The sequence below is a fragment of the Abramis brama genome, assembly GCF_963993115.1.
Source record: "Abramis brama genome assembly, chromosome: 11".
Lineage (NCBI taxonomy): Eukaryota > Metazoa > Chordata > Actinopteri > Cypriniformes > Leuciscidae > Abramis > Abramis brama.
Window position 1 is genome coordinate 10,139,067 of NC_139973.1, and position 15,473 is coordinate 10,154,539.

The 15,473-nt window shown below is 36.2% G+C and overlaps 1 protein-coding gene across 1 annotated transcript in view; it reads right to left on the reverse strand.

Moving 5' to 3' along the window:
• Window positions 1-2,393: 2,393 nt before the first annotated feature.
• srgap3 (SLIT-ROBO Rho GTPase activating protein 3) overlaps window positions 2,394-15,473 on the reverse strand; it is a 97,338-nt gene continuing 84,258 nt past the window's right edge. The window contains exons 20-23 of the mRNA XM_084129144.1: window positions 11,750-11,899; window positions 11,194-11,503; window positions 5,220-7,148; window positions 2,394-3,784 (exon numbers count right to left, since the gene is read on the reverse strand). Of these exons, the coding sequence (XP_083985270.1) occupies window positions 6,711-7,148; window positions 11,194-11,503; window positions 11,750-11,899 (898 nt within the window). The 3' untranslated portion in view covers window positions 2,394-3,784; window positions 5,220-6,710. The remainder of the gene's footprint in view (window positions 3,785-5,219; window positions 7,149-11,193; window positions 11,504-11,749; window positions 11,900-15,473) is intronic.

Here is a 15,473-nt window from a genome sequence, read left to right on the forward strand (position 1 = left end):
TTTCTTCTAGAATGATCATTTTTATCAAGCTGGTATATTTAAGTTCAGTAATTTCACTTAAATGACAATTAATAGGTAATCTTCATTGCCATTTAAGTGAAATTACTAAACTTAAATATACAAGCTTAATAAAAAAATATCATTCTAGAAGAAAGTTTCAGATGGCACTTAGAGGCTTTTATATATATATATTCTAAAATGTTATAATTTTATTTGCTTAGGAGTATAGTAATAAGAATGTGTTTATAAAATATTAAAATTGTTGCTCTTTGGGCTGAAAAATCAGGATATTGTAAGTTTTCAAACAGAACTAAGCAAGTGTGATTCATATTTTTTGTTGCATTATTGCATTATGAATAAAAGCATTATATGACATGGGCTTCAATCAATCATTTCAACTAAAATGAAAAAAGAGACAACAATTGAATATAAGGTTAAAAAAAAAGTATTTATTTGGACTTAAGAATGGTTCACATCCAAACAGTGGGATGGTGTAGGATAACATCACAGAGGGGTAATCCAACCATTCAAACACACATTTAAGAACAGCATCACTAGACAAAAAGTGTTTAGAGAAAAAAAAAGAAAAAAAACTGACACAAACGTTTTCACAACCCACTACTACAGACAGACGGCACTTTTGTCCTGTTGAACATTGTGTCCAGAGAAGGAGAAAGCCTATTTTTTTTCCTGTTATCTTAGCGTACATACAATATAGACCCACTGTGGCATACGTACAATACACTCCCAATGTTGCATACATTCCCAAAACATACTTCCAGTAACATCACATACAGTCTATTAAGTACAGGGATGCACCAAGTGCCTTAGAAATCGTGCAAGTACCATACAACATCCTATTATCAGACCAACACAGTCTTAAATACTGCAATGCATTAGATTGGGTAGAAGATTTAACTTAACAGCAAAAGTATACGCTTTTCACAGCACAGCCTTGAGTTCACTGGCAGAGGAGAGATAAACAGAGATGAATGACACAACATGGATTGAAAGGCCATGACTATTTGAGTATGTTACGGATGGCAGTTTCTGTAAACTCTATATAATTTATTATCAAACATCGGCTCGTTACATAAGCGCTACTATACAGTATATTTGAGCTGTACAACAGATATGTGAGAACGTAATACACTAATTTCCCCAGCAGAACGAGCAGAAGTCTGATACTCAAGTATTTAAATTCATAACACACAAAGGCATGATTACAGCATGAGTAAAGACAGTGTATGAAAATCCAAGGGTGTGAATTTCTCAACATACACTGATTTATGTGAACCTTTGGTGCATGGCTGCTAGTGCAAGCTAGAGTTAGGAATGCCTACAATGACAGTAAGACAAGATATGCTGTAGAACGTATGAAAAACTTTCAGAAATGTGGTAGCAATTTCACATTTGTACCAAAAAGCTTCAAGTTCTGCCAACAATTTTTATTTTTTCCTGCGCATTGTCAATGAATGAGCAATACCAGCACTGACCACCAGAGGGAGACTATGAGAAGGGATAGGCCAAATAAGGCCACCAGAGGGCAGTATTTGTCTTAGCCCTTATATGTAAAGAAAGGTTTATCTGGTAAATCCACACTAAACAAGACTCAACTGGTATTGTAGGGCTTGGTTTCACAGACAGGGCTTATATTTAGCCAGGATTTGTCCTTGGTTCAATTAGGACATTTAAGTAGCTTTTATAAGCGTGCCTTTGAAAAAATGATTACTGATGTGCATCTTGAGACAAAACAATGGCACCAACATATTTTAATATTTATCAGAGCAAGTTGCTTTCAGTTAAAACATGCATTTTAGTCTAGACTAGGCTTAAGACTTGTCTGTAAAACCGGGGGCAAGGGTTCCCACACATTCATTATTATTATTTTAAATGATGATTACTGGACGAGGTTATATTAGTAGTAGGCTAAATAGTAATATTAAAAATATATTTTTAATCATTTTTATAAATTTCCATAGAATTTTATTTCTAGCCAATTAATTATGTTCCTGCTGAGAACAAGAAAAATGCATACCTGTATGAACTATTGCATACCTGTGATTTCGAGGCCGGAAAATCATATTTTTTTTTTAATTCCCTGATATTTCCCGGTTTTCTATGACCATGGAAACCTTGTACTGCAAATTACAAAAGGATGACCCTATAAGTCTCTTTTATACATCAAATTATGAATTTTGCATTGCAATATTCTGTTTCCTTTACTGTAAAGCCATTTTTTAAATAACATTTTATTTCTAGCCAGTTTATTATTATCGGGCTGAGAACAACGGGAAAAACTCATACCCGTGTTCACTTTAGACATTTTTACCGACTTTCATGTAAATGACTTCCGAAGGTCTGGAATTCAAGAATTCCAGGTTTTCAATGGGAACCCTGTACTTCAAATCACAGAAGGATGACTATATGAATAATGCATTGCAATATTCTGCACGTTTTCTTACTGTAAATAGAATTAAGCCCTCATCCATCCAGGTGTAATTATGCAGAAGTGACTGAATTCAAATGAACATCCAGAAATAGATGTGTGCCCTAGTAATCATAAATAATAGTCCTTATGTGGTATGTTTAAATGGTGCCTACTGGGAAGTGATATGGTAAGATATTAGAACAAAATTAGAATCCCTTCCTGAGATGAGCCTAATCCTTGCAGCTACAGACCCAGTTCCTGGCTGAAAGCTAATGTATTTCGGGACAGAGTTTGTTGCATCTAGGAAAAGGCAGCATTATTATTCTTTGAACAGTGTTGCTTATTGGTAAAGAGAAGCACGTGCTCGTCGATCTCCCTCACATGCGGACAACAGGCTCATGCTAATACAACGTTGAGGAATTCAGACAGAAGCTAATTACCAGTCTTTGCCTAATCATTTGTTAAAAGAAATCCGAGATGGCAGCACCAGGGCATGGAGTCTTGGAAGTGATTTTCAAATTTGTATGCTCCTAATGCAAGAGCAAATCAGCATGGCGACAGCGACTAACTCAGACACGTGATGTAACAAATCAAGCATGGCTTTAAATGCAAATCTAAATAGTTCTTGTGCGTAGTAACAGTACTGTTTTTTATATGTAATTTCTATTTTTTCAAAGCTACACAAGCTCTCGCATACGGTCACACTGATTGGATTGCGTGAAGTGGCAAATCCTAAGGCAAACTGTAAAAGTAAAATCAGTGAAGATGAGATTAAAGCTTTGGGTTCAGTGTATTTGAGAGGATATCTAGGTCAGTCGGGCAAATTTTGTTCACGACTGGGTATTCCCTCTTCAAGCACAGCTCAGGGAGGAGGGGTAACGCTGAGGATGAACCAGAGATGATATGACAGATTGGGGGCAGTGAAGCTTCTCTTGTTGGAGCTGGTTTCTCTAGGCTATTGAAAATTTAGATTGGGAGGAAGGTTGTGTACCTCACCAGAGAGAGAGAGCGATATGTATTTACAAATGTATCATTCATTACACTGGGAAATGCGCAGTGCTTTGCACCATATATCTGACATAAACAAGATTTTGGGTGAATCTCACAACAAGATGTCCGGATTATCCTAAAACCAAGACAAAAAAAATTATAAAAATATATTCTGCATAAGAAAATGAGAACTATTTTGAGGATTTATATAGGGATGCACAAAATACCGGCCACCATATCGGTATCGGCCGATATATGTTCATTTTTATTGTTATCGGCCCGATATGAAAATTTGGCCGATATATTAAAGCCGATAAATCAGGTGAAGAACTTCAAACTGTTCGCCATTACGGTTTTGAATTGCTTGAAATCAGTGTTAATTTCGTTAACGAAAACTATGACGAAAAATGTTCGTTGACGACCTTTTTTCCCCTGACTAAGACAAGACGATGAGAGACGACACCCACGTCATTAAACGATAACTGTGACTATATCAACACATGCAATATCGTTGACGAAAAAAGACGAGACTGAAATGTGTTTAAACATTTTTTAAACTTAACCAAAACCACTTGTTTCTGTCAAATAAAGGAGACGACAACACATTGACTGGTTTTTTTTTCGAGCGTTCATGCTTACGGTTGCCAGATTTTAATAATTAAACCCCCGGTCAGAGCTTTTCTGTTAAAAGAACACGTTTTCTACCCGGTCTTTTCAAAAGTATCTGGCAACCATGCGCGCGCGCTCTCTACACTGCTGAAGAAGCGCGGATGATCTGAAAACACAGACGAGTAAGCTGGAGTTTAGCGATCTTCATTTGAGATTTTCTACTTAAATTAAAGTGTCGTTCAGTCGGTCTGTGTTCTGCCACGAGCCGTTTGCGCTATCTGTGCTACTAAATCTGCGATCAAAATATAGGCTGATATCCAGCAGTGTTTTTAATGTTGATCATATTATACGAGCAAGAATGCAATTTTTCCTGAATATCCACACGATTTCAAATGTGACATTGATTTTATACAACAGTTAAACAAACAGAAGGGTAACATTAAATAATGTACTACATTTAAAACAGTATTGTCAGTAGGCTTATTGCTCTATTTTGCAACGAAAGCCAGCACACAGCGGTGATTCGTGAACGAATCTGTGGCTTTGAACGAATCGTGAGATTCAATGATCCGTTCATAAAAATAGCAGCTTGCTTCCTTACTGAATGAATGAATGACTCCATGACTCACTCATAAAGACAGTGACTTACTACTGGCTTTAATTTAATATTTTAAAAGTACCGGTATCACTTCGTTTTTACCATCATTGCATATTTATTGAACATTGTTTAATTTAAAAAAATATTTAAAAAATATTGTCCCTTAATGGAAAAAGTGTGACTGCAGTCTAAGTGGAAGAGAGGGGGTACCAGGGGGTAGGGCACTCTAAAAACCACTGAACTAAGGAAAAGGGGTATGTAGAATTGCACAAGTGCTACTGCTAAAGAGTGCAATGTCAATACAGCCTGTTACCTTAATTTACGTTTCTCATAAGCTTAATTGAATTGGCCTAGGGATAAAAAATTTAGGACATTTTTTGTCTAAGGACTACATATAAATAGCTACCAGAATTAATGTCGGTAACTGCAATTTGACTAAAAGTTGACAAAAAATGCAATGACTTTTCGTCAACTAAAACTAGACTAAAACTATGAAAGACAAAATGACTAAAATGTGACTAAGACCAATAAGTATTTTCGTCTCAAGATGAAAACTAAGACTAAATCAAAAATGGCTGCCAAAATTAACACTGCTTGAAATATTATTGGAATCACTTCAACAAAGGAAAATACAGTTAAGTGCAGCACAAGTCTGTCATATAAGCTACATCAAATTATAATGAGAACATTATAATTGTGTGCTTGGGACATTGCTTTTAATGGTGAGACTTCTGTTTTTGTAACCAGGCTCTCAAAAATTATGTAGTAAAATTTGGGTTTTGATTTATCGGCTTTCAAATATAAAGAATTATCGGTTATCGGTATCGGCCAAAATGTTCATATCGGTGCATCCTTAGATTTATATTACTATGACATGGACACACTGTTTGATTCACCCTTTTGAGGTCACAAAAACACTGGCCACTTGTGTAACATCTGGTTATTTTAGTAAGTATTAATATTCATATAATCAGTTGACAGAGTATTTATTATGGGATTCAAATATGTAATTGATGGATGCTTGCAATAATATGGGGGGAGCTCACGGGAATACCCTAAAACCATGTAACTTTAGAGAATGAAGCATTAAATGTGTAAATTCAGCATGAAGAACTGCTTTTTGTATTAGGAAATTGATGTGATCCAAAAATTAGGAAAAAGGTAGAACACTCCCCAAACTAATAATAATATTAATGGCTCAGACTGACTATTGATTCATTATTTGTTTGCTTATTGGTTGTAAAAGCGTTTGCCATTCTAGTCTCCCTGCCTGGTCATGTCCTCGGCTGTACAAAAAAGAATCTACCCAAACTTTATATACAAGTAAAACTACATTTTACCACAGGTTTCTTAAAATTAGTTGGTATATTGGTTTTCTGCATCTCATATATGTATACAGCTTGGCTATGTTGTTACTTAGATGTATATCGCTTATTCTACAAACGAAAGGCATTACAAGTTCAAGTACAGTATATCTCTATTTACAATAGCTCAAAGGTGGCCATGTTAGACAGTCTTTGAGTGACCGTTTGGTTCTATTATATGTACAGTCCAGTTCTTGAAGGAGGGTCTTATCTCTTATCTTAGAACAGTCCTCCAATGAATAACAGAACTCTTCTGGCCAACCAGTGCAGAGAATCTTGCTCTAAATAAAGTTCACATAAGAATAAGAAGGCCAAAAAGGACAACTTAATATTAATTCTGAGGTAAAATTAATAATGATATAAAAACAAGAGGATTTTTTTTAATCATACTTTATATAATGCAGTTCAGTTGCATGAAATTTACCCTATAAAATTATTTTTTCTTGTATTTTACTTTTTTTGTCTCTTTCACAGAGAGGACAGGAAATTATGGGAAGAACAGAATGGAATGTGGGAGATCACCTGAGCCAGACTCAACTCATATCATCCACAACCAGGCTCAACGCGTAAGAGCACGTGCCGACCACTAGGTTTCGAAATCTTCTAGGCTCAAAAAATACATTAGAAAATGGAAAGAAAAGCACTCCTGAACTTCGTCGCTGCAGCATCGTGCCCTGGTTCGCCCTCGCCGGCACAGGTAGCTGCATCACACCACGGGCTACATGGTTCCAGGTTTCTCGCCCGAGTTGGCGGAGGAAGCTGCAGCACTGCTTGCGTTGTTAGGAAAGATCTTCTCTGTGGGGGTCACGGCAGGGCTTCCCACCCCAGAGGAGCTGGAGCTGCTGGAGCGGTGCTGCGTGGGAGGGGGGCGCATGGGTCTCATAGGTGGAGGTCTGAGCTGGGCTCCGGCCAATCTGGCGGACAGCGCCGGTTTAAAGGTGGTCATCATCTCGGAGGTGGAGCTGCTGCTGCGCCTCAGGGCCGCGTCCGGGTCTCGGATCATGATGGTGTGTAAGGGGCTCGCTGGCTCTGAGCTCACCGGGTTCTTGAGCGGTTCTAACGTATCCAGAACTACGTCGGGAGCTTGTTTGGCTGTGTTCTGCCGTTCCAATTCACGGAGCTCATGAAGTGCAGTGTTCATCGTCTTCTCAATGTCCTGTAACAAAAATATTGTTCAGTTTTTAAATTAAGACAATTTAATCCAGTTAATGAAGTACCATTAGGAAAGCTATTTTAACATAATGCCTAATATATTGCTTAATATTGCCTCTCTCTCTCTCTCTCTCTTTCTATACATACATACATACATACATACACATATATATATATATATATATATATATATATATATATATATATATATATATATATATATATATACACACATATATATATATATACATACATATAAATGTTTCATTTTAAACATTATTTTCAAGCATTTTATTCATAACCTAGTTTGTTTGTTTTTTATAAAAATTGTGTCATGATGAATATTTTTCATCTCATTATTTGTCTGTAATTGTGATTACGGTGAGTGAGATTAACACTGAACAATTATTAATCTATTTCTTTAGGCATTATGTTGAAAATAGCTTTCCTAATGGTACATCATTAACTGTATTAACTTGTCAAGTTGTTCTAATATAGCAAACTCAAGCATTAGGGATTTGTTTAAATCCTCTAGCACCACTAATAAGAACCATGCTGTAAGAAAATGATCGATAACTTCAATTTGTTGTTTTTCTGCACAGAAAGTATTTATGGAGCTGTATGGCCTTAGAAATCTCTCATCTTTCCTGGGGATTCATCTTACTTTCTTCCGGAGCGGTCTAGTATATCACGGAGGCAGATTATGTTTGATATACACACAGCGTCGCTGCCGTCCTGATAGACTATAAACTCACTGCTTTCCATTCCTCTTTCAAGACCGACCATCTCCGTTCTGTCTTGCAGCTGAGTATGCCATAAAAGTTTAATGCTCGGAAGATAAAAGGCTCATGAAGACACATGCTCACGCACAAAAAAAAGTACCTTGCAAGGTCTTATTACCGAGCAGACGTCATCAATAACCCCACACACACCCCTAAACACATTTACACACACACCCCAAACTGAACATCAAGCAGTAATATTATTTAGATCATGTAGTCTGTGCATATAATGCATTATCAATTCACAAAACAACACATTTCTCTCCAACAATATCCATCATGCCTTCATTTTGATGTCTGTATTCACATAAGCCGTTTTCTTTTCATTAGGTGAGCGTAGACACAAAGGGGCCATTACAAAAGATCATTAACTGTTCCATGTGCCACAGACTTCATTATTTAATCGTGTGCAAATGAAAAAGATGGATCAGTGCCAGCCTATCTCGTTCATGCTGATATCTGTCTTTAGTGCCAGCTCTTTGTTTCTGCTGGACTCAGTCTTGCCAGCTTCTTCAGGCACAGAATTCAAGGCTAACTGCAAGGCTCAAAGAGAAAGACCAAAAAGCTTTCATGACTACAACTTAAAAGTATTTCTGAATCATTTTGAGCTTTGATTTTTAAGGGTACAAAATATAAGAGGATTTATGGTACATTTAGTGAAAATATTTGAAAGTTTGATTTTAAAGCAATAGAAATTTATGTTTAAATATCATGTATTTAAATCAGGGTAATTTAAATAAGATTGTATAGAAAATAGTGCTGTCAAATCATCGTGATTAATCGCATCTAACATAAAAGTTTGTGTTTATATAATAAATGTGTATGTGTATACAGTTTATTATTTTATATGTGTATATATATATATATATATATATATATATATATATATATATATATATATATATATTATATATATAACAATACACATATAATATATAAACAAACTTTTATCTTAGATAAAGTCGATTAATCGATTTGACAGCACTAATAGAAAATTAATCTTAATTTAATAACTTTTGTGAATAATTAATGGTGCTTGTTTATTATATATATATATATATATATATATATATATATATATATATATACACACACATAAACACACTATAAATATATATACAGTATATATATATATATATATATATACATATATATATATATATATATATATATATATATACATATATATATATATATACATATACATATATATATATATATATACATATATATATATATATATATATATATATACATATATATATATATATATATATATATACATATATATATATATATATATATATATATATATATACATATATATATATACATATATATATATACATATATATATATATATATATATATATATATATATATATATATATATATATATATATACAGTGAGGAAAATAAGTATTTGAACACCCTGCTATTTTGCAAGTTCTCCCACTTAGAAATCATGGAGGGGTCTGAAATTGTCATCGTAGGTGCATGTCCACTGTGAGAGACATAATCAAAAAAAATAAAAAATCCAGAAATCACAATGTATGATTTTTTAACTATTTATTTGTATGATACAGCTGCAAATAAGTATTTGAACACCTGAGAAAATCAATGTTAATATTTGGTACAGTAGCCTTTGTTTGCAATTACAGAGGTCAAACGTTTCCTGTAGTTTTTCACCAGGTTTGCACACACTGCAGGAGGGATTTTGGCCCACTCCTCCACACAGATCTTCTCTAGATCAGTCAGGTTTCTGGGCTGTCGCTGAGAAACACGGAGTTTGAGCTCCCTCCAAAGATTCTCTATTGGGTTTAGGTCTGGAGACTGGCTAGGCCACGCCAGAACCTTGATATGCTTCTTACAGAGCCACTCCTTGGTTATGCTGGCTGTGTGCTTCGGGTCATTGTCATGTTGGAAGACCCAGCCTCAACCCATCTTCAATGCTCTAACTGAGGGAAGGAGGTTGTTCCCCAAAATCTCACAATACATGGCCCCAGTCATCCTCTCCTTAATACAGTGCAGTCGCCCTGTCCCATGTGCAGAAAAACACCCTCAAAGCATGATGCTACCACCCCCATGCTTCACAGTAGGGATGGTGTTCTTGGGATGGTCCTCATCATTCTTCTTCCTCCAAACACGTTTAGTGGAATTATGACCAAAAAGTTCTATTTTGGTTTATTACCAACAGTAACCTTGGAAACGGTGGTCCCAGCTCTTTTCAGGTCATTGACCAGCTCCTCCCGTGTAGTTCTGGGCTGATTTCTCACCTTTCTTAGGATCATTGAGACCCCACGAGGTGAGATCTTGCATGGAGCCCCAGTCCGAGGGAGATTGACAGTCATGTTTAGCTTCTTCCATTTTCTAATGATTGCTCCAACAGTGGACCTTTTTTCACCAAACTGCTTGGCAATTTCCCCGTAGCCCTTTCCAGCCTTGTGGAGGTGTACAATTTTGTCTCTAGTGTCTTTGGACAGCTCTTTGGTCTTGGCCATGTTAGTAGTTGGATTCTTACTGATTGTATGGGGTGGACAGGTGTCTTTATGCAGCTAACGACCTCAAACAGGTGCATCTAATTTAGGATAATAAATGGAGTGGAGGTGGACATTTTAAAGGCAGACTAACAGGTCTTTGAGGGTCAGAATTCTAGCTGATAAACAGGTGTTCAAATACTTATTTGCAGCTGTATCATACAAATAAATAGTTAAAAAATCATATATTGTGATTTCTGGTTTTTTTTTTTTAGATTATGTCTCTCACAGTGGACATGCACCTACGATGACAATTTCAGACCCCTCCATGATTTCCAAGTGGGAGAACTTGCAAAATAGCAGGGTGTTCAAATACTTATTTTCCTCACTGTATATATATATAGATAATACTTATGATGACAGTAACTACATTTAGCATGTAAAAAGTACAATAAAAAAAAGCGTTACCCATTTTCATTACTTTAAATAACATACTGTATAACTGAAATAAAATATGCAAAAATGTCAACATTTTAAAAAAAATTCAGCTAGATTTACTATATTACCCATTTTCATTTAGTGTAACTTTATGACCTTAAAAACTTAAACTAAAACTGAAATAATTAATATAAACAATATAGACATACATACATATAGACCATAAAATCTAATTCAAAATATTAATAAGAAAAATAATAGTCTCTCAGTGATTCTAAAATAACACTGTCTTGCTCTACAATACTGTGAATTTGAATGAGAATCTAAAAAATGTGCTCTCGCTCTCGCTCACCTCTGCTAAAGCCTCAGCCTCCAAGGACTTGTGGTCCCCAAGGCTGCTGTGTCTCGTTGCTCCTGGAACAGGCCTGAGCGGGTGACCTTCAGGATAGACCTTCCTCTCAGGGTAGTTAATGCTTCCCGCACTGCCAAAGGTTCCCAAACGTCTCTTCTCGGGACTCTCTATGTGGCCCCTAGTGACCGCCACTTTGTGTGGGCTGCTGGGGCAGGCCGCGGCCCGTGGTGGTGTGTCTCGTGGAGGACTGTGAGAGTCAGTGCCACTGCGGCGTCGAGGAACGGCAGACCCATCCGAACGCAACCTAACCCTGCAGAAATACACAATGAGATTGCAACAAGCTTAAATACAGACAGTCACACTGTGTTTCAGCTCAAAGCTGAATGCAAATACTGTACAGTCTAACGATTTTTGTTAAATATTCATGTCACAAACAAGCCTTAAGAGAAGAGTAAGTAAGCTGTGAGGAGAAACAGGATAATTTAGATTATTTTTTTCTGAGACTGAAAATATGTGGAATAAATACAAGCAGAATTCTGTGTAATCAGCCACTGACCGGCCCATGACCCCGCCAAAGTTGTAATCATGCGAAGGTTCACACGGGGACTGCAGATCGTTTTTGGATGAGGCCTTATCGTCCAGTAAAGGTCCACTGCTGGCCTCGCTGTCAGCCTTCTGACTCAGGCTATCAGAGAACGCATCATCCCTAAATAGAAAAAGACAAAAAACGTATGTTTCTCTGCAGACCACTGATGACTTATGAAAGATTCCAAGCAGTGCAATTTGATTGATTAACAAATAGACCTAAATAATTAAAATAAATAATAAAACACTTATTTATCATATCAATAATTTGAAAACAAAACCACAGGCAAATTTATGGATAAGTGAAGTCATTTTAAAATGTAGGATATATAAACTAAGTACACTACTTAAAACTGTAATTGTTTGGTGGTGTCACTTTTTTTTTTCTTCAGTTTTCTATTTGAATATATTTTAAAAATGAATTTATTCCTGTGATGGCAAAGCTGAATTTTCATGAAGACATCATGAAGACAGTCAACTTTTGAACGGTAGAGTACATCATAATGTTCACCAGCTAAACTGTCACACACAAAACAAATGTACATAAAGCTGGCAATGAAACAAGCATCTGGTTTCTTATTTTTCAGTCCCAGCAGCCCCAACATCCCTTTCACTTCATGTCTCATTCAGCCCACAGCAAGCAAACATCCACTGATCACAGTTTCACAGCATGTTCTCGGCCTGCTTTTACAGTTCTCTTGGGAGAGGACAGCAGAAGGTGTTTGGTAATCTGAAGCTGTTGAACGTCACATTCATGGGAAAAACAAGTCTCAGAAAAAGTCAACAGCCCAAGTGTTTCATTATGCAATCTTTCAGCAGTCCTGTTTACTGATAGCCTTTTAAACACACTACAATGATTGAAGTACATGCTTGTTGAACACTTAATTTCAAAACCATTGCCATTAACAGGAAGCTGATCCACTCAAACAGCGTCCATTCTTCTGGTATGGCTTTTCACTAGATGTTTGATGAACATGGATTCAGTGATTTTTTGGCTCGCAGTTTGCAAAATATTTCATCTCGAACTTTGTGTACCTTTCATTTTTTAAGCATTTAAAGGGATAGTTCATCCAAAAATACAAATTATCCTATAATTTACTCACCCTCAAGCCATCCTAGGTGTATATGACTTTCTTCTATCAGCTAAACACAGTCGTATATTAGTTTAGTTATATTAAAAAAATATCCTAGCTTCCAAGCTTTTTAATGGTAGTGAATAGATTTTGAAGCTCAAAAAAGAGCATCCATCCATGATAAAAGTAATCCATACGGCTCCAGGGGGTTAATAAAGGCCTTCTAAAGTGAAGCGATGCGTTATTGTAAGAAAAAATATCCATAATTATAACTTTATAAACTAATCACTAGCTTCCGGTAACATCCGTCCATGTATTCACGAGAGGGTCGAGTTCAAGCATATGACCTAAGAGTAGCGTAAGCTTAGGTGAGAGTAGACTGCTCTCGTAGTTCAAATAAACAGGGCTGGGTAACAAACTCAAGCTCCTCCAACATTTCTCTAAAAAAATTCTTGTTTCAGACTTCTAAATCGTGACCGCCATTTTGTTTTGCTCTATCCTCTGCGCTTCCGCGTTCGTCAATACGTCATGTGTCGGGTCAGAGGTCACTCTTCAGCCGGAACTAGACTCGCTGTGTAGTTTAGTTTAGTTTCAAGTTTGAGTTTATAAAGTTATAAATATGGATACTTTTCCATTGGATATATTTTATATTTACAAAAACGCATAGCTTCGTTTTAGTATTGTATGAATTACTTTTATGATTGATGGATGCACTTTTTTGGGGCTTCAAAATCTCAGTTACTATTCAATCCCATTATAAAGCTTGGAAGAGCCAGGATATATATATTTTTTTATAACTGTGTTTGGCGGAAGGAAGAAAGTCATATACACATAGAATGAGGGGGCTTGAGGGGGAGTAAATTATGGGATCATTTTCATTTTTGGGTGAACTGTCCTTTTAAGTCACTAGATTACTGAAAATAACATCATATGGCTATGTTGTGTTTAAAGCATTTTGGTGTTGAATTTACAGCAAAAAATAACTATTGCGATAAAAGATTTTGGTTATTTCACCCACCTCTACTGTAGTGTAACTGGCAGCGGGTTGTATCCATGCTCTTTTCATTTTAGCAACCTCAGTTTTCCTTATTTGCTGCTGTCAAATCTTGCAATATTAGGAATGGGGCATGGACTGACCCTTTTAATAAACTCATTTATCAAACTGACATCAGTTAAACCATACAAAGAGATAATGAGCATGTCATCATTTTAGTAATTACTGAAACAGCGGTAGGACAGTTAATATCAGCTGTTGATATAAATATGACCAACTCAAGGACACTGCAATTTCATGCCATCTCAAGACCTTATAAAAAGTAAGAGAGAAGATTGTCTTTCTTTCAGCTCACTTTAGCCTTAGTGAAGCATGTCGTGTCCCAGTGCACACAACAGGCTTTGACATAAATGCATGCCTAGCACATTAGGGTGCCGCTAATGCTTAGTACTTCAGAACCACAATTAGGCTTCTATAGTGTCAAGGCCCTTGCCAAAGACTTCAGAGCATTCTTCAACTGCCACTAAGTGCTGTTACAGTTTAATTAAAGTGTATAGTGTTAATGGCGGGAACTATTTGATTCTCACTTGAGCTATTAAGGTATGAACTCAGGCCAGATGGCCTGGTTGATTAGTCATATATTACCCAGAGGGCAACACTTTCACAGGGCAACATGCATTGAACTGTCCTGTAACTTGTGCCAAGACTCCCGTGCATAATAGTAGAAACTACATTTTTCTGACAAAAATGTGGTTGGTGCAACTGCTAAGTTGCTAAGGGGTTCTGATTAGTTTTAGCATGTTGCTATGTGGTTACTTAAGGCTGGAATACACTACATGACTTTTGCTCAGATTTTTGCCCTGATTTGCAGTCTGGATAAGTTAACAATAGTTGCCAAAAGTCTGTGCCAGTCTACAGATTTTGGTCTGTCAGAGTTGACAGATTTCACAGAAAAACACGTAGTGTGTGATAGGCACAGACTCTGATATTTTAACTTCAGACTATGATTCCATGCAGTTGGAGGATATCAAAACCTGTTATCAAAACACGCAATATAATACAATACAAATACATAAATGAACAGCAAAGGTAAAACCACCCGCTTCCGCCAGATCCCGCAGGACCCGCAGGATCCCAATACCAAAGCAACTCTTTATCATGTAAGTGTTTTCCAGCCTTTACTGGTACAAGTCCACAGTCTCAATGATGTCCTGGAGGCGCATTACAGAAAGATCCTAACTTTAGAATCCTATCTTATCTGTTTGGTAACCATGGCAATTTCAGTTAGGACCTCATTTAGGACAAAAGCTATTACAAAATGACATTTCTTAAGTACATAATCTTATCTTAACTACAGATAGGAAAATGGTATTACAGAAGCATCCTAACTCCACAAAAAACTATAGCCAAATATAAAAATCACATAATAATAGCCCTGTCTGAGAATGACATCGCATATATAGTACCAGTCAAAAGTTTGGAAACACTACTATTTTTAATGCTTTTGCAAGAAGTCTCTTATGCTCATCAAGCCTGCAGTTAAAAACAAAAAAAAAACAAAAAAAACAGTAATATTATGAAATATTATTACAATTTAAAATAATGGTTCTCTTTTTTAATATACTTTA